This window comes from Lactuca saligna, chromosome 4 (genome assembly GCF_052625555.1).
Source record: "Lactuca saligna cultivar CGN05327 chromosome 4, ASM5262555v1, whole genome shotgun sequence".
Taxonomy (NCBI): domain Eukaryota; kingdom Viridiplantae; phylum Streptophyta; class Magnoliopsida; order Asterales; family Asteraceae; genus Lactuca; species Lactuca saligna.
Window position 1 is genome coordinate 103906924 of NC_136420.1, and position 20311 is coordinate 103927234.

Below are 20311 nucleotides of genomic sequence, written 5' to 3' on the forward strand. Positions count from 1 at the left end.
GTTATAAATTGATATAAATTTCATTAATAAACTTATCTTTTAATTATAAAATTCCTAAAATTAAAGCTAATTAGTTTATTTTCTTTATTTAAATTATTTGTTTAAATTTAAAAGATAAAAAACATCTCCATAATTATAATTCATTATTTTTCTTATTTTCTTATAAATTCAAGGTTCTCAAATATTTTGACATTTATATTTAACTTTTTTTAAATTAACTCATGCAATACATGAGTCTCACACCTAGTGTGTGTGTGTGTGTGTGTGTGTATATATATATATATATATAGAGAGAGAGAGAGAGGGAGAGAGAGAGAGAGAAATAATCCAAAAAAAACTATATTTTTAAATCTAAACATGTTTGAAGAGACTATAATGCTTTTACATCTCCCTCGATTGTATTTGATAAAAGGTATATTAGTCACTTTGGGCTTTGGAACAAAACAAATTATTGTTTAAGAAAAAACATTATATTTTTCTAGAATTAAATTATTTAACATTTTGATTTATAAATTGATGTAACCAAGTCTTAGATAGAGAATAGATGTTGAGGTTGAGAGTAAAATGTAGTGGATCTTTTAACAAACTTATAGGATCTTCTGGTTTTTTCATGTGATCACAAATGGAAAGCTAAACGTAATCCGGGATAAGCCCATAAGACTAGAAGGAGTGGTGCCACAGAAACAGCACTTCCTCATATGCCACGTAGACGCCAGCTTATAATTGTTCTTATTTTAACACTATGAAACCACATGGTGGGAGTGAGAATATGATAAAGAAAAAAAAAAGATGATTGGTTGAGAGAGAGAGAGAGAGAGAGCAAATAAAAGAGAGAGAAAGTGAAAGTACAACAAATTTCTACCGCACTACGGTCTAAACCACACACAAACCGTAGTCGGGGGCAATGTTCCCCTGCCTATGTGGCAAAAGGTGCGGTAAAGACCTCACCACTTCCCAGAGCCTAATTATGCTTTGACCCCTAAATTAGAGGGTGTTTACTTGAAAGAGTATGCAGGAGTGTAAGAGTAAGATTATGGGAGTTGTGTTATGTTTGTGATACTTCTATATAGGTGTTGTATTCATAGTATTTGTTTGAGGGACAATGTTTCTCCTTTTGACCTAAAAAGGTTGTTACTTTACCTTTTTAGGAAGTCCTAACTTTTTTTGGAGAAATGGCGAGCATTCCCGTGTTTGTACAGAGACAAAGCCATGTTGGATACGTTTTGGTTTATTGCAGGACTTTTAGTGTGTAGTATGTGTTCGTTTGTCTAATGTGTCGTGCCTAAATCCGGTTCTTAGGGTTCATCATTCTTGTTGGGTTGATTGGTCGGTTGGAGTTCATCTGATCAGGGTGGTACACCATTATAAATAATAATTTAACAAAGAATGCGTAATCCATCAATATCCAACTCAAATCTTGTTTGATGTTTTTCATATTCATATTTTTGTTAAAATAAACAAATAATTGATCGAAGACAAGTTAATATTTGTAAAGATTTATTTATTATATAATAGCGATCATTTTATTAAAAGATCAATTAAATTTTAAATTAGCTTTAAATTTGTCAAAAACGCACACACACAAATACATAATAACCACACATTTTAATTAACTATTGTTTGTTTTAATTCAGTATACTGTATAATATTATTAGCGCAATCATTAATCTCATTTATTGTTAAAATTAATACCTGTATTGTTAGTGTAATTATTATAACTTATTGTTAATACATGAAAATAATAAAATAATTAAATTAAAAGTTATTAAGAAAAGGTCCACAGGGTGAATACTAAAACTTTGTTTTGAAATTGTTCCAATCAAATCGACTCATAATATAATAAAGGTAATTTGTATCCAATCCATGGCATTTAGCACCACCCTTGATGAAACTGCAAGTAAGAGCATGATAATAATACCATTCACAATGCTTTATACTACTACAAAGTGCGGATTTCATCTCAGAAAATACGAGTATTATCCAAACTCCCAAAGCTTAAGGAACTAAAGTTTGTAGTTGAAGAGGCAAACAAAATCTTACAGATGGATATTCACAAAATAAAAATAAAAATAAAAAAACCAAACTGAAGCTTGTACTATATCTTGTTGTCATGTTAGTCAGGGAGCAAAAATAATACAAGATGAGATGATAATTTAGAGTCTGAAATGTACAAAACCTGTTCTGTACAAATTTAGAATCATGCCTGGACGTTAGCCTTGTTCCCAGCAAGAATGAGAGATATCTCAAGCCCACGACTAAACGCTTGATTAAACAGCAACCGAGATTGAAAAGTCGACACAAATGGAAACCAAGACAACATTGCAATCGGTGCAAATATGATCATTCCCATTCCAGCATCATACATTCTTGCAAACTCTCGTACCGAATCCCATAGTCCTATCCTCCTCAACACTCCCTTCCATGCGATTGCCAGCTGTTTTTTTATTTTTTTTATTTGCATCAAAATAGTAATCAAGATGGAAAATATTCAAGTTCAAATAGATTTCAACTTACACATATTACGGCCCACCCAGTGGCAATCAAAGCAAGCACGCTGGCAAACAAGTCGGCCACTGTTAGCCTTGTGAAGATCACAACAAGGCAAAGGGCTGCAATCAGGCTCAGTGCTGCAGCTCCTTGAACGAATCTCAAGAATAGCTGGAAGTTTGACTTCTTCGAGCTGAATGTGAAGATCTATATACAAAACCACATCATCAATTACTATATTCAATCATCAGAACTGATTTATATATATATAATATGATACAAACCTTGAATATCATCACAATCCCAACTAACACCACCCATGAGAATCCGTAAAGCTACTCGACCAACATATCATGTCATGTAAATGTATTTTTTGTCAGTATAGTTTCACGTAGAAAAAAAAAAAAAGTGAAATAAATAAAATTTGTAAGTACCGATAATGATGTATTATTTCCAGTGAGATGGAGCTTGTAGACTATCCCGTATTGAAATATGAAGAACCTCAAGCTCAAGATAGTTTCAAGTATACGCCCTCTGATTGTCTGGATATGTGCCTGTTCTTCATCCCACCAGGATTCCCAGCTATTGTCTCCTTTCACTCCAACTCCACCTTTATACATAAGCCAATTAGTCCAATCATCAAAATCTTCCACAGTCCTGTTCACATCACATCACATCCCAATCATAAGATAGATTCATGAATTAGGAAAAAGAAAATAAAATAACTGGAAGCATACTTCTGCCATTCGAAGCCAGATGGGTTGAAGATATACGGTGCAAACAGCCATGAAACCACAAGAAACCAACTGCTCAGTGTCAGCAGAACATACGAAACACTACCTCCTTCAGTGTACCCATAACCAATATAAACTATAAGAAGCAATGTCACTTCCAGCCTGTTTCAGTTTCACAACACAAACAATTTACTTGTTATCGTAAACTAACAAATATTATATTATATTATATAAATAAATAAAATAATACTTACGCCTTCACAAAATGACTTCTTGAGTAGAGCCTGTAGTTATCGGCAAATTTTATATGTTGTACAACAAAGCCTCTACCAGTTGCTCTGTACTTAGCACCACCATGTAAGATTGTTCTTCCAAAATAATGAGTTCTAGTTCCTAATGAGAACGTGAAGAATACAGAGCATAGCTGAAGTTGCATTGTAATGAAACTGAAAATGGCCTGCAAAATCATACAATTTTAAAAAATAATCTATTCAAGTATTCAGTGATATTTGATATATCTGTCAAGTGAAGGTGAACAAACCTTGAGTAGCCCAAGTTCAAGTATGAAACCCATAACCATTGGAACTGCAGTAAATACTCCAATTTGGACTAAGAATTGAGTATTCAAAACTGCACTGAATGCAGTATTACCCAGTATTCTAGATCTACTACTAATCCCCTCATCAAGTCCTGAGAAAGCCTGAAATATAAATATATAATTATTTTTTGCAGGTTAAGAAATTTTGAAATTGGAAACTCTATGTAATTGTAAATAGTTTACCAGATATGCCCTCCCATACAAGAAAACATAGACTGTTAGAACTGTCATCTGCAAAACAAGAGCTCCATTAGAAAAAGCAAAGCAAGATTGCAGAAAGTTATATTAAAAAAAAAGGATTTTAGACGAAGTAGGTTACCATTGTGCAGACATAGTAACCAACTGTGGTGAAGTAGAAAGAGAGCATTCTGAAAAAGTCAAAGAGTTGACCAATTCTGTAGACATCCCTGCTTAAAACTTGTTCTCCATTTCCACCTGCAACTTTGCCTTCAAAAAGGGCAATTTGATTTAACCCAACATCTCTTCCTTTACCAACCTACACGTGAAAAAGATTGGACAAAAATAAAATATAATTATGAATTATAAATATTTAGGCAGAGCATTGTGACAAGACAAACCTGTATGTACTCATGATGCGTGATGTTACCCTGTCTCAAGGTGGAATTGAACCCTGCATATATATCTTCACTGATATTAATAACACGTGATGCCTTACTTATTCCACCTCGAGAAATATGGAATATTCGATCAAACACATCAGGATGTCCATAATGCATCCGGACTCTGCAACATATATAAACCAATCAATTAAAATAATCAAATTTTTTAAGTTTATAATAAATAATGGCAACTTACTTGAGAGGATATGCCAAAACACGTTGTCCCAATGTAACAAAACTTGTCTCTTGGTTGGACATAAACCATGCCAGGGAAGAAACACTGTATCATCATATAGCAAGAGGAGACATTACAAAAAAAAAATTGTTAAATTGAGAAACGAGGGAATAAAAGTTAAAAGAAAGGCAGGCAAACCTTCCAGTAAAAACATGCTCTCTAACACCAAGAATAGTTGGAGGTCGTAAACCATGATCTGCTCGAAATTCCTCAAGGAGGTTTCTCATTTTCATTGCCTCTTCAAGATAATTATCCTTCAAAAACAAAACATAAATAAATCTTTCAGCATAAGCAGAAGCAAACAAAACAAGAAGAAATGACAATAGTAGTAAATATATAAATATATGTATATTCCACCTGGTTCATGTCTATGGTTTGAATTGCTTCTCCACGTGTGAAAACTATGGCATGGTTTTGATTTTCAGGCTTTCCTTCTCCAAGTTTGGGGTCGCCAGGGAGTTTTATGGAATATATTTCCTAACAGGAATCACATTACATTGTTATGAAAACGAACTCATATATAAAAAGATTTTCCATGTAAGTAAGTAACTAATACCTGGTCTTTTCCATTGATATCAGCTTTCACAAGCTTCGAATAAAACGATTTTGTGATCCTTCCATCACCACCTGGGACTTCTTCAACATGTATGAAAGCAACTCGAAGTGCCTCATTCCTGGATATAAATACAAAATTAAACCCATAACTTAAAAAACCAAGTAACTACTAACTACAAATACCTTTGCAGCAAAAGACCAATATCAGTGGCCTCTTTCTCCTTACGTTGTTTTTGCTGTCCATAAATTTGACATGAAACAACGTATGTGAACTTCAAATCAGCTTGTGCTCGAGCTTCACGTGACTCTTGAAAACCTTGAGGTGATAGGGCTGCTTGAGGGTGAGCTACTGTTGATGGAGAGCAGCAAAAGATAACAAACAATTACATATAATATAATAAAATCTTGCATAAGAATCCTAGTAGGTTAAAGAGTACCTACCTCCTAATGATCTGTTCTCTAAATAACTCTGAAGCATCAAAGCCCTCCTGTAATACATCATACCACGCACTATACACAAAAAAAAAATGTAGTTTTTACTTGTTAATATTCATAATCATAATATAATCAAATTTGAACTTAAGAAATGTAGTATTAGAGAATCTGACCTGTCCTGGCTAAGGTCTGTCCACGATAAGACACCCAAAATCGAAGCTCCAATTCATCTGTAGCACTACGTTGAAGTTCCACATCTCCAGTATTAACACTGCCTATTCGTTCTAGATAATTCTCCCATTCATCTAAAATGGAGGGAAATGTGTTAGGTATTATCGCATACATGACAAAATCTTTGATAAGAAATCCTAGTCAGCAAGGAGGAGAAATACCTGGAAAGATTTTCTGAAGATAGAAAATGGTAGAGATTCCATCTTCATTTTCTGCCCATAAGTCATGGTAACTATAAAGTACTGTCTCGCTGTAGTAGGGTGTAAAGACACTGTTTTTTTTTCAAACATATTGCAAATCAATCAGACAGCTATTAATATTTAATATTATTACCTCAAAGAAAAAAAGAAAAAAAAAAAAACAATTAACTTCTTCAAGATTTACACATACCAGAATGGCATCATTTCACTAACTGGCTTTGCTGGAGGCATATGCATGAAAAGAGAATTTGTAAAAAACTCTAATCTTCTTCTTGCTTCAAGATTCTTGGGGACATTAGCAGCAGAATCCTTCATTTTTAAAAGTAAGTGCAACCGCTTCACCTGCTCCTTCTGTAAGAAGAAGAGGTTAAATTATGTTGTCAATGAAATTGAACTTTTTTTATAAAACTATAGAAAGGTCAAAATCAACTTACAATGTCGGGATCTCTAGGCCATCTGATATTGGCAAATAGGCGTCCTTCATTTCTTGCCTTTGCTAATATATTCCATGTATCAAGCTGCTCACTGAAAAATTAAGACCCTACTATAACTAATCTCATATAAAAGTAAAACATTTCATGATTTAGGTTTAGGGTTTAAGGTTTACACAGCATACCTTAGATCAGGTGACAAAAGACCATGAGTGACCACCTCATATAACTCATATACAGCTTTAGCAGCTCCTTTTGCAAGTTCAGGTTTTTCATCCATGATCTGTAACAGCAATATTATGTTACAGATTGACCGATAGATTATTTTATATATGTATGTACATCCCAACTTGTATAATTAACAAAAATTACCAGAAGACCGGTCAATGCATTAAATCTTGACAGCACCAAAGGAAGCTTTTTAAAATCTAAAGTCACAAGGAGTGAACCATTTGACATACTATTGTTGATCTCACGAAAGATTCTTTCAACCCTGCAAGTAAAATCAGTGAGAAATAATATAATATAATATGATCATAACTGAGGGGTACAAAAAACAAACCATAGCTTTCCTTCTCCATCAACTAAAGCAAGTAGGATCTTCTCAATGCTGTAGTAGCATTCCTGGACAGCATATGCCATATATTCATCCCTGATGATTCTACCCCAAAGCTCTGATTGATTATCCTTGCAGTCTATAGCTAAGTCAATCGCCAAATATATCTGGTCAAACAGTCCAAGGTCAATAGTCAATACAGAATGCCTATTGAAAGTGATTACGATTATGACAGATAAGATTTACAGGTTTTAGTTTTACCTTGCTGCTTAACAGAAACAAAGGCCATTGAACTAATCCAAGACTTCCAGTGTTGATTGGCATTGAAAGCAAGTCCATTTCCCTATTACTGATGTAATCTTCTTCACGCAGACTTTTAATTATTTCATTCCAAAATGGGGAAAACTGGGCAGCATAGGCCTTGTCATTATTGTCTTCAGGACCTAAATGTCCATTAATAGGTGCCCTAGAGAAAACACAATGTAAGACACGAAATTAGAGTAAGATAAAATAAAGAAATACCATATCAAATAGACACAAACCTTTTTGCTTGTGAAGACACAAGTTGCTTAACAAAGGCCTCTGGGAAACTCTCAAACCGTTTATGAACCATCTCAATTGACCGGATCTATGTAATAAAGACATGGTATAAAATTATATATCATCAACGAAATGTAAAAGGTAATTATTTTGAAGGCGAATGGAACATAATAGTTGCAAAAAATATGAGATTTGGATAAAACATCATACCTCGCCTAATCGTCCACGTGCACCCATTACACCACCAACAATTGCAGATAAGAGAGTGTACCAAATATGAATATCCATAAGGTAGATCTGAAGATTCAAGAAGAATGATAGTTATAAACACTAAATGAACTAGAAACCATCCTGTATGACTATACATGATAATAGAATTTGGATTCGGTTTAAAACCCAAGAACTTGTAAGGAAAAGGGAAGTTTTTGCATTTTAAAAATATGTCTAAAAGACGGTTTTTTTTCTACAAGTCACTTGCAAGAATGATTGGAAAGAGATGAAAATACTCACAGCCACTACAGGGGCCCATATGCTCACTAAGGTAAGAGCATTATAATTATCTGAAAAGGCCAAAGGATAAACGCAAAATTAGCTATGAAAGAAGCACTCCTTTGACAAATCCACAAAATGGAAGTGGAAAAGTTGTTATCAGATTCAAGAAGTGATCTAAAAATAAACAAAAACCAAGTGAAATGTATAGAAGATTCAACGCTTACCCTTTGAGACAAGATCACGCCAGGAATATTGCAGCCTGGGAAGGTCCTTGATAATGTTGGTGGGCTCCACCAATGGTCGGATCTGGAAAGTTAAAAGAATAAACATCATAACAATGAGCCAGTAACTTAACAAAATATTGTAGAACAACTGCTAAAATAAACACACGAAAAAACTTGTATATCATGCATCATAACTTGCCTGAAGGAAGTAGGTGAAAGTAAACTTGCAAGCAAAGACCACCATCCAGTAAAGCACGTATCTGCAAACATTAAGCACAAAGAGTAAGGACTTGATTTAGGTTAAAAACAAGTACAAATAGAGAGAAAATGGCACTAATAAGACATGGAGCAAAACCTTATGTAATCCATTGGCCTCTCATAAAGACCACGCCCAACAAAATATCGCTCCTGGATGACAAAAATTTTATAGAATAATACAGAATTCAAGATGCTTGCCAAATAACAAGAAACAGAAACCATAGTCCAAGAAGGAAAAGTACCTCGTAAATCCACTTAAAAAATTGGAAAAATGGCTGATCAGACTTTTGAGATAACGAATGACAGGCTGGAATTTTTAGTAGCATTGCAAAGAGAAAGCGTGCACCAGCATAAACACCCACAACAAGTAAATATAATCGAAAATACATTGAATTTGAGTTATTATCATTTCTTTCCTGCAAAAGTTTTCTGGAAAATTCATTGTTCACAATGCAAGTAGTCAGCCATAGAAGTACATCAAATGCTATTAAAGGCAGATGACTATGGACTTACACATAGACGTATGTGATAAACACTGAGCTCAATGCACCCCAGAAGAACCTAATAACCAGCCTTGAAATTGCCATGCCTCTTGCTGTGCTGTATGCCCCAAACATTAACAGTACATCCAAGCTACCTGTATAAGTAGCAAACATTTTAGTATTACACACACACAAAAATAAATAAATAAATAAATGAAACACCAGTAAGGCATTAACTACTCACATTCCACAAACTCCATGATAGCATAGGTTGGACCAATGCTAAGCAATGTTTTAAATGTATTGAGGTTTAGGTTTCCATGATCAAAGGCTATTATTGTCAACACCTAAAAGAAAATGAAAAGGATTTAGAGCCAATATTTGACCTCACTGCTAAAAGAGCAAAAAAAATTGTGAAATAATGAAATGTACCTGGAACATGACTACTAAAAATATCCACATACGATGAAAACTCCGGTACAAGTGAAGGAACGTTCGATGCTCCACAAAAGTGCTTTTTCCAGTCTGATGATTTGAAAAATAAAATAAATAAATAATATTTCATTCAAGAGGCAGTCCCTAATCTAAATTGACAGATAATGTAAAGAAATGGATGGCTCTATAAGTGAATTTCGGTGATGACTTACCCTTTTTTTCTTAGTGGATCGAAGAAATGGTGAATCCTCCTTCATAGGCCAGCTCAAACTGAAGCAAGTAGGTGACCTGAATAATTTCAAGTATAAGCTTCTGAAAAGCATATAGATAAAAATAATTTGTCACAACGATGAAACACCTACCAGAAATATTCATTGAAATCATCATAATTCCTCCATGCTGAATGGGCAGCTTTCCCATTATTGTTTCGTTCCGCTTCCTGTTGAAAGAGAAAGATTTGTTTAAATATGCGAGTGACAATTTAATAACAAACTCATGACTTCTATTAACAAGAGAGATATTGACCTTAGAGAGTGTGTTGTAAATTGGTTGAATGACTTGTGCCAAAAAGGACACTGAATTATCTTCACAAATACAACTCTGAGCAGGGCTAGCTTGTCCATGATCCAAAATAGCATCCAATTCCCTGGCCATCTAGGTAATACAAGTATTCATTAGTTTAAACAATAATTGATCAACTAATAGAGATAAGAGTAAGACACTTACATGGTGGAATATATAGCAAATGCATTCTGGAAGAAAACGGACATTTGCAGCTTCACCCCAGATTAAATAGTACAGTGAAACCAAGAAAAGCTTCCTGTCCTTGTTAATGGCTTGTATGCTGTTGAAAACAACTTTCGCAATTAGCATAGCATGAGAAACGATGATTTTTATTTATAAAAAGTGATAACAGGGGATGAAAGTCACCTGTTCCAAACCAGACGTATACGCAGATATTTGCACCATTTGATGTAGTTATCAAGAACCTTTAGAAAAACTTCTGTAATAGCTTTCTCGTCTAGTTTCTAAGAAAATTATGAATGACATGTCAGCAAGATTCCATTAATAATAGTGTATAAACTGTAGACACAAAAAATATACTTACTGGATCAGCTTCAGTTGGTATGCCAAGTCGTGATTGAGCATTTGCTAAAGAGAGAACAACATTCTCACGTTGATTCCTGATATTGTCTTTCTGCATATGTAAGGTCACCATAAGTAAAGAAAACTGAATTGAACTGAAGGAAGAAGATGTTTTTTTGTTGATTTTCAAATGGATGATGGGATATATTACACATTAAACTAGATGTGTAAACCATTACATTACACAGCTGGAAATATAAATTTGTTGAGCTGACAACCATAATATTTTTTTTTCTTTTATTGGGTTGTCATATTGGCTAGATGACATAAAGGGAGAAGTGAAAGATGCTAAGAGGTGACAACCAATTATGTGTATCTATGATGAACTTTCTGCATGTGCCTTTCAAACTACATGCAAGTTTACCAAATGTTTTGTGAATAGTTAGAATGCAGTATGCACAACTGAAGTTTGGTTCCCATGATTGGATGGAAAGTTTGAAACTTAATGATGAAATAACTTGTTGTCCCCTTTTGTAATGAAGTACATCTCTTATATACATATTGCAATCTTCCATGGATTTTAAAAATGAAATAAAAAAATGGTTTATTTCTTTTGAGATTGGGATGTTAAAATGCATTCACTCATCCAAGTAAATGAGACAGCATGAGTGATATGTTCACAACTCAACCGTCTAAGTACATAAACACCTCAAAAGTCTACAAAGAACTAAGATACACAAACATAAATTCTAAAACAAAGTTTAAATATGAAAGAGTTCAAACCTGAAAACCAAACACAAATTCGAGAAGATCAAACATGTCTAAGTTACGCTGTGCAGGAACCTCAAAATCAGGTGGAAGTCTAGGGAACTCTTCATGATATCTAAGTGCAGATATTGCAGCTCTAACCTGAGAATCAAAATAAGAAATGAAGCCTTATTCCGTAAGGTCAAGAATCAAAGTGCATCACAAACATAGCTCTTCACAAAGAAATAGTCATTTAACTTACCTCTGGATAGAACCCAATAGCATTTGTCAAAGATGGTGCATCAAGTGGAACAATGTTGTAAGGTGTTAGATCCCCCGACAATCCTTTATCTGTTTTCTTTAACCTTTTTATCTGGAATAAATATATAAACAAAAAAATAAATAATAACACGGTTTAGATAGTTGACACTCGCATCAAGAAGTTCATGATATTCAAGAGCCCATCGCATTGAAACTCTTAACACAAAATTCAATCTAATAATCATCTATGAACATTGGAGATGCTTTTAAAGTTTATAACGTGATTCCTAATCTAATGAGCCAAGTCAAAAACAATGTGAAGACAAATCAACAAGAATAATGATTTCCCAGTGGCAACTTTGTAGAATACTCTTTTAGATGATACAAGGATATTGTTAACTCATAGGCAGGATGGGAGAAGAAATACCTCTTCTGCAATATATCTGCCAACTCCATCAGGTGCAGCATCTTTGCTAAGGATTTCCATTACCTCAACAAGAGCTCTCAGTGTGGTAAATACCTTTTTAGTTTCTTGAGACCTCAGTCCCAAACTGAAATTCATATAAACAGTTATGCTTAGGCTTTTATTTTCACAAGTGACATTATTATATTTACCATGACTCAAAAAGTAGTATTTTTAGGCCCAAAAGATAAGAGTGTACCCTCCCATATCAGAACTGAAAGTTCCAGATTCAAGCATTCTTTGTTCCTCTCTTTGGATTTCATCAACTCTATGCACTCGTTTGTAACGCTGATAGAAATCCCACAGGTGTTGAGCATCACGATTACGATCTATCCTCCCTCCATCTTTTTTGGCTAGTTTTTGCTGCAATAAATATCAGACTCCTCAATTAGTATTTATTAATGATGAATTAGACTGTAGAAACCAAAACCGTGACAAGCGAGCTCATCAAAAGCTAAAGTAACAATTTGAATAAAGTAGATTCTTGAAATACTTGTCTTACCTTGATCACAGACATTAAACCGGTTTTAAACTGAAGAACTCCTCTTCCATCACTATTTGGGTCCAAATTTTGAGCCATGCTATATGCCTGCTCACACACTAAAATTGTTTTTACAGTCAGATACTAATATGAGATTTCACAACCTTACAGTTCAACCAAATATAGTGAAACTCCCCATAAAAAGGATACAACTGATACAAACATGGATAACTTTTAGAACTCAAAGTTTGCATAACCATCTAAATATCTATATTTGAGTGGCATTCAGAGTTTCTTTCTTTAACCCTGTAGGCAATCTTTTTGTGAATTATTCAGGTCAGAATGCACTTGAGAAATGGAACAACATCCGCTTAGAATCTTAACTCCAACTTAAACTACATATCTTCAGACAAAAAGACATATAAAGCTATGAACAAGTTCAAACTGCCATCTTTCTACGTAAGATGGATATAAATTGTAATGCAACTGTTTACCTAATTTATCCATCGTCAAGTAATATATAAGGTATGATTTCACCTTGGATACCAAAGGGGTTAGCATTCAGCTCTAACATTTATAGAAAATCTAACTTTTCCATACAAGTTGGCCAATCACGTTGAATTCTATAAGCACAACAAGGATAACAGCAATGGAGTCCCATTGGCAGAAAAAATCATATCAACTGTGTATGTAGAAGGTACTTGGTTCGCATCGGGAATCAAACTGTAGCTCTTTTGGAAAGGGGCGGAGGAAGTATGATACGATAATGGATATAAACAAGCAAAAGTAACTTACATATCCTAGCAACATGCGCATCCTCCGCTTGAATCTCATCAGCAGCTTGCAAGATCGCATTGATATTTGTGGTCCGTTGAAGCGAATCAGGAACTGCACTAGCAAGACCACTGGCTTTTCTCTCATGACTTTGTCCGGCAACTCGTAGCTGCTCTCTCCGGAGAGTTGCTCGGACTAACCTTCCCCAATTATCAGAAACTTTCGCCATTTTTCAAGTTGAAATTCAACTCGAAAAGTCTAATTTAACTAGGCATAAAGCAATGAATACCTCAAATTGCAATAGATCTGGACTTCAACCCTAAGTAAACTCTAAACATAGGAAGACAATTCAAACAAGGAAAAAGAGTAAGCTCGGTCGACGCGTTCTGTAGGGTTGCCTGTTCAGATCAGTGGATATGTCGCCGAGCCGTTATGGTGATCATGTGAGGTGCAGACCACCGTTACTAAGGTTTGGCTATTTTCTGATTCGTTGGATGGGTACTTTTGAATTTGATCGTGCGGTGAATATTGCGGTTTGCTGGCTGGCTCAGACTTTTCGTTCCAGATGATCGCCACTCGGCACGTTTTCCGCCCCGCTCTTTGGGTTTAAAAGCATCGCGGCTCGTGCTAAAGCGAGCTAAAAGTGAAAATTTTGTCAAACATAACTTAGAAAAATTAAATCAAATCTATATATTTTGGCATTATGATAATAAAGTTACTTTTTATTTTTTGTTTTTGGTTTTAACCCTTTGAACCGGATATTAGTTGCATCTAAAAATTGAATTTAGTTTTTTTTTTTTTTTTATTAGTTTGACTGAAAACGACTCAAGTTTTTTAGTAGGCAAAAGTTTATAATTGAGGAATTGAATCATTGGAACCGATTATTTTTAGGTAGCCATTAACAATAATAATTTTCGATGGTTAATTTGTAAACGAAAAATATCAATGGTAACTTTTTTGATAATTGGTCAAATATAGGTGCATTTTTTGATGTATGATAATTTTTAACCTCAACTTTTATATATTTTAAGATTAAATTATAATCTAACAATCATTACAATTTATTTGATTTTTAATATATGATGATAAACAAATACAAAATTTTAATTATACTTCTATTTAATAAAATATAAAATTCGATTAAAATATAAAAATATATTGTTATGAAATGTATTGTCACCTTTTTATGGTGGAACTAAAATGATACGAAATACATTCACATACCAAGTAATTTGATGAACAATATTCATATGGGTTGGTGTGTATCAAAAATTAAACCATAGTTGTCAAAATTGCGATCCTGATCGTAGGATCGTACGATCCTACGATCCTACGTATGAAAAACGATCCGGATCGTAAAATGATCGTATTTGGGGTAGGATCGCAGGTAAGATCGTAAGATCATAGGTAGGATCGTAGGATCGAGATCCGATCCGATCCTACCTTCCTTTGATTTTTTTTTTTTTTTTTTTTTTTTGCAAATGAAATTTTTTTTACCACTTTATGTCTTTTATCCTTTACCAATCTACCATTTCTTATTTTTTATTGTGATTTATGACTAATATTTTGAAGTTTTTATAACTTTTGAATGAAAAACTAAATGTTTGAAATAGTTTTCATGATTAAATATTATAAATTAAAATTATATTCTATTTTGTGAGATCTTAGGATCTCGATCCCGATCTTGCAAACCCAAAATCGATCCTAGGTAGGATCCCGATCTTGACAACCTTAAATTAAACAAGAGATTATCTTTAGATAAAAATATATTGGCGGTTGCATAATGTGACATCCATATTTTTACGATCCGAAAAAACCTTTTATTTATGTTGATTTTAAAACAAAGTATTTTTTATAATACGGAATTTGTTCCATAAAAAATATTTAAATGTTTTAATATTCAATGATTTACAGCCCCCCTAAGTCGGGATATCAAAACTAAAAATTTTCAACTCTTCAGTTATTCGTTTTTGTACTTTGTATTATGTGAAAATGTTAACACATGCATATCTCATTCGTTTAAAGTCGGATTTCAAAGTGTAACTTAGAGTTTGTACATGATTTTAGACTATAATTTTGTCAATTTTGGTTTCATATTCAATGAGTTACAGACCCCGAAAGAAGGGATACCAATATGAAAATTTTCAAAATTCAACCCACTAAGTAGTAAGCAGTTACCAAAAAGTTATTGTTTTTCCGGGTTTTACGGTTCTAAACTCATTTTATCCGATTCCAACCTACCCACTTTGACGTTTCTGGGTTTTTCGGTTCTAGACCCACTTTACCCGGAACCAGTTCCTATATACCGGTCCGGTTACTGGTTCTATAAAATCCCGTTAACCGGTTCCAAGTTTTCCGGGTCCGGGTCCATCCGATCCGGGTTTGGACCCACTTTCATCCCTAATTTTGTACTTTTCAATGTTTGTGATCCAACATTCTAACGTGACACAACCCGACGATTTTACCGCTGGCCGGGGGTGTGACAAATCGACTAATAACCATAAAAAAGTTAAATTACTATTATAATGTTATTAGATACCATGATATTATGCCTCTTAAAAATAGGGCATAGTCACATGTATACCATATTTATATATTAACAAGAGATTTTATGAAAGATATAATTGTCTATGGAATCAAAATTTAAATCTGTAACCAAAAATGCAAAAGCAAAGTCATGTAGTGATGGCAACATCATAAATTTCAAGTATAAGCATATTGAAATAATGTAAAAAAAGGACATAGTTTCCAATAAGTGGTTGCACCCTCCGGTAAGCACCTTCACTAAAATCGAAATTCCTCTAAAATCGTTTTTTTCTTGATAGTTGTATGCGATGATGTGATTCATGAGTGCCGAAAATTATATTCCAATTTAAAAGGATGATTGTTTTTGTCTAGATTGATAAATATTCATCCGGTCGATAAAATCCTCCGAGTGACTGACCATCACTGACGACTCGTGAAGTTTTTTTTTTTCCTGAAATCATATAAATTTCTACTGGTATACGAATATAGAATTACTAATGGTTTGCGGTTGTTGCTTTTGTTCATAAAAGTTGTGTTTTTAGTCGATGGAACAAATCAAGTTGTTGTGACTCCTCTTGTTATAATGATTATTGATTATGCTTCCCATGTTAGTTACTTGATCTTATGAAGAAGTTTTTTAATCTCTTTTTTATGTTTTTTCATGTCAATAAGTTATAGCTTGTATTCTAGTATATTAAGAAGATTCTATACAAGTTGACAAAACATTGATGGAATGTTATGAAATTATTTTATCCGACAGGGGTTCTAGGTGAATGAATATTGACCTAAAACTATTGTTTTATAGGGAATAAAGAAGCTTTGTGAATGCAAGAATATGGAATTGGTATTGGAAGAAGAAATGAAAGAAATAGAAGAAATGGCCAACTTTGAAGTTTCCATGAATACAAGGAATCAAGAACGAATCAAGTTTCCATGATCAATCCAATTTCGAAGTCAATGAAAATACCTCTTTTTAGGATTGCAAAAGTCAACCCAAGCCATTGATGTAAAGATCATTCCTTCAATTTACGTGTTTAACGTAATGATGGAGAAAGAATATAGATCGATCATCAACAGTTCAATTGCAAGTTTGACTTCTATTTAATATTGAATCGATTTCCCTAATCACTTTTCTTTTTCTAATAGAGTTGCTAATCACACCAAGGTACTTTCACTTTGTATGTTTCCGTAGATTTCAAAAAATTATGTTTGATTTGGATTTTTATGGTTTTAGTATTTTTTTATAATTATTCAAGAAGTTAGTTCAATTATTTTATAAAATAAAAACATTGAATTCAACAAAAAAAACAATACACAATGGTAAAATTATCATTTTATCATTCACCACAACAATTTAATGATTCAACAATTTAAGGTCCGAACCAACCATGTTCAAACCTTGTCAATAGCCATAAAAAAATAAAAATAAAAACTGTGTGAGTGGATTAAAAATTATCAGTGCACCAAAACATGAAGGTGAAGAATTAGATTGTCTTCTCGAAATTAAATCAAGTGGGTGTAAGAGTCAAAATTTTGCTACAGATGTAGGGAAGATGTACACAAATTCCCATACCCAGATAACACATATCTAATCAATATATCAAATTATGAATAAATGCACAATAGTTTATAGTTTCATTCATGCAATAAATAACTTACGCTTCACAGAATAGAATAATATAGACATTTTAGAAAATGTTGCATTTCAATAAATGAATATTGATCACCTATAAGGAGGAGTTTGGTTTGTGGATTCCGGCGGAATTCCCATACCCATTCCATAGGGTGTTTGGATGGAGCTCAATTTCATTGGAGTGTGAAGGACAAGGTTCCCTCATTTATAGATTTTGTTCATTCCTTCATGAGTTTGGATGGAATTCAATTCTATTTATTCCCGTGTTTGTTAAATTAAATATCCTCCTAATTAAGTGTAATAAAATAAAAGCTACAGCAAAATAATATCATAATCATTGTGATGACTCCAATATCAATAATCAAGAAAGTGTTAGCAAAGCAATGCCTTTCTCTTCCCCTCACAAGCCCATTTATGATTTATGAGATGTAACTCCTTCCGGATGATATCTTTTGTTTAATAGAGCTTCTTATTAAAAAAAAAATTGTAACTTTTATATCATTATTTTTATTATTTTTCATTTTAATCTTACATTATAGTACATAATACTCTCTATCTTGATCTAAATTAGGGTTTAGGATTTAGTTGACATAAAAATTAGTGTAACATTATGATGAGATCATTCCGCTTTAAGATTATGGCAACTTAAATTTCGATCATATTTGTGAAAACGTCATTGCATTCCATTATCGGTTTTTCTTGAGAGTTTTTTATTTTTCCAATACAAGCAAATTAACAAGCAAAAAGACATTCTTTTTATAGATATAGCCACAAACACATGCAAAAATATATGTAAAGCTGTTTATGAAGGCAAATAATATAAATATGATTGATTGATAACAACCTTCAAGAAATGAAATTGGGATTAAAATGCTTCACTTCCACAAATTTAGCTAAAAAACTTTCTTAATACAAGAAAATCATTCTAATTTTATTAGGTGGGTCATACTTTCTTAATACCAATACCATCATTTGATATCATTCATCTCTAATCACTCTTGGGGGTATCTTTCTTAGGTAATTCCTTGGGTTTTGCCTTCTCCATTTCCCTATAACACCAAAACATATACAAAATTGGTAATTTTTAGTATGATCCAAAATGGGTCGGGTTACTTTTGCCCATTTCTTTTTGAGTTAACATTTCAAACTCTAACACAAGTTAGCTCAACTGTATACTGTATAAATCTAGCAAGTATGACCATCAAATGTGAGGCATTGAGGATGAATATATAATCTCAGCATAATTTCTCAAAGTTGGAACATGTGAACAACAAAAAATTGTCCATTTAAGAACATGATTGGGCCAATTACAAAGGCTAGATAAAAAAGAATAAAAGAAGCAACCAATTTCAAAAAAGGTTTACTCAAACTAATTTTTTATGATAAAAGGGTTTATCATTGACCTCCTTGATTTCATATAAAAGCAAACAATGCTTTCAAATTACACAATCTGGAAGTTAAAAGTGCTAATTTTGCTGATGAGAAAGTGATTTTTCAGCTATGATTCATGAGTTATGCAAAGATACTATTTTGATAGCTGAGAATGATGAGGCAGACTCACGGTGTTATTGTTCAAGGATAACAATAAACTTGTGCAAAAATGGTGCTAAATGCAATTACAAATGCTGAAGTTATTAGAGACATGACAATTGATCATGAGTTGTAGTGAAAAATGCCCTAAAACACAGTCTAATATAGTTGAATCTGCGATCAGAAACATTAAAACTTGACAATGATTATTGCTATTTCATTGTGTACTATTTCCTCTGCGATATCCTTTTATGAAGATTACCTAAGTATTTGATTATGACTTATGAGCCCTAAATTGAGAATCATAGGTTCATTCTACACTAACTTTGAATGATATCCTTGTTGCATAGTAGATAAAGTATACAGCAAAAGGTCTACACAGGAGTTCATAATCAAGCATGAAACCAAGTGAGTGTGTGTGTGTGTGTGGTAATAGAACATACTTAGCTGCAGAAGCGGATTCTTCTTCGAGCCAGTGGCGAATTTGACGAACGTTGCGTTTGAAAATAGAAGCAGATTGTTTTACATCGCTCCTCATCAATAAAATCACAGCACTGACTCCTGCCACCGTCAATATCAAGTTTGTTAACGCCATTTGATTTGATGATTCAAATTCAATCTGTAAATAAGTCCGTTTGACAAACGATGGATTTGATTGAAAATTTTCGTATTGGATGACAATTTGATGGTTATGGGATATGGAACAGATGGAACAAGGATGGAAATTTCTAGTGAGCTGAGATCGATTCGAAGGAGGTTTGGGAATTGGGATTTGGGAGTGTTGGTTATCGGCGGCGGCGGCGGCGGAGGGTAGGGATGTTGAGCGACGGCTGGAAGAAAAAAGAAAAAATATAAAATATAAAATTTGAACGGGAGGCCTAGCCTCAATTGCCCCCTTTCACTATTAGTATTTCCAGTCTAACCACTAATGTTTCTAAATATTTTACTTTAGTCCCTATCAAAATACTTTCATCCATCCTACTAATTCGGTAATATTTTCGTTTTTTGTTTGTTGCGATTTATTAATATGATTTTTGCTGATAACAATTAAAAAATATAATTGTAATATTTTTATTTTAGTTTGAAAGACAAGATAGCAGTTGTGTTTATATTGGCCTATTGGGGGTATTAAGTTTGATATTGTCAGAATTTGTTTAATAATGTTAGCTTTCATGTGTAAACCATATTGTAGATTAATGATTATGAACACTTACAACTTATGATTGGTGTTTACAAAAAATATTGCAAACCATTTTTTTTTTCTTTTAAAACATAATATTTAGTGTACAACGCTATT

The 20311-nt window shown here is 33.3% G+C and overlaps 1 protein-coding gene and 1 long non-coding RNA gene across 2 annotated transcripts; both read right to left on the reverse strand.

Annotated features, from left to right (window-relative positions):
• Positions 1 to 1995: 1995 nt before the first annotated feature.
• On the reverse strand, positions 1996 to 13722 carry GSL8 (glucan synthase-like 8). Its single transcript, XM_078990986.1, has 46 exons — positions 13347 to 13722; positions 12573 to 12670; positions 12270 to 12433; positions 12035 to 12158; positions 11609 to 11719; positions 11383 to 11508; positions 10622 to 10711; positions 10444 to 10541; positions 10240 to 10357; positions 10039 to 10167; positions 9876 to 9952; positions 9726 to 9801; positions 9511 to 9603; positions 9323 to 9425; positions 9110 to 9233; positions 8839 to 9025; positions 8694 to 8746; positions 8538 to 8598; positions 8339 to 8420; positions 8133 to 8182; positions 7833 to 7919; positions 7625 to 7710; positions 7344 to 7548; positions 7089 to 7249; positions 6899 to 7019; positions 6712 to 6809; positions 6530 to 6620; positions 6286 to 6446; positions 6057 to 6166; positions 5838 to 5969; positions 5671 to 5739; positions 5413 to 5578; positions 5231 to 5348; positions 5032 to 5151; positions 4813 to 4928; positions 4636 to 4719; positions 4398 to 4563; positions 4139 to 4315; positions 4003 to 4050; positions 3763 to 3921; positions 3476 to 3678; positions 3225 to 3383; positions 2922 to 3144; positions 2772 to 2822; positions 2515 to 2694; positions 1996 to 2434 (listed from the first exon to the last, which is right to left on the reverse strand). The coding sequence occupies exons 1-46, from the start codon at positions 13552 to 13554 to the stop codon at positions 2198 to 2200; spliced, it is 5700 nt and encodes a 1899-aa protein (XP_078847112.1). The 5' UTR covers positions 13555 to 13722; the 3' UTR covers positions 1996 to 2197.
• Positions 13723 to 18329: 4607 nt separating this feature from the next.
• On the reverse strand, positions 18330 to 19839 carry LOC145042541 (uncharacterized). The gene is made up of 2 exons (XR_013680684.1): positions 19458 to 19839; positions 18330 to 18533 (listed from the first exon to the last, which is right to left on the reverse strand). It is a non-coding gene; the product is annotated as an uncharacterized LOC145042541 (long non-coding RNA).
• Positions 19840 to 20311: the final 472 nt, after the last annotated feature.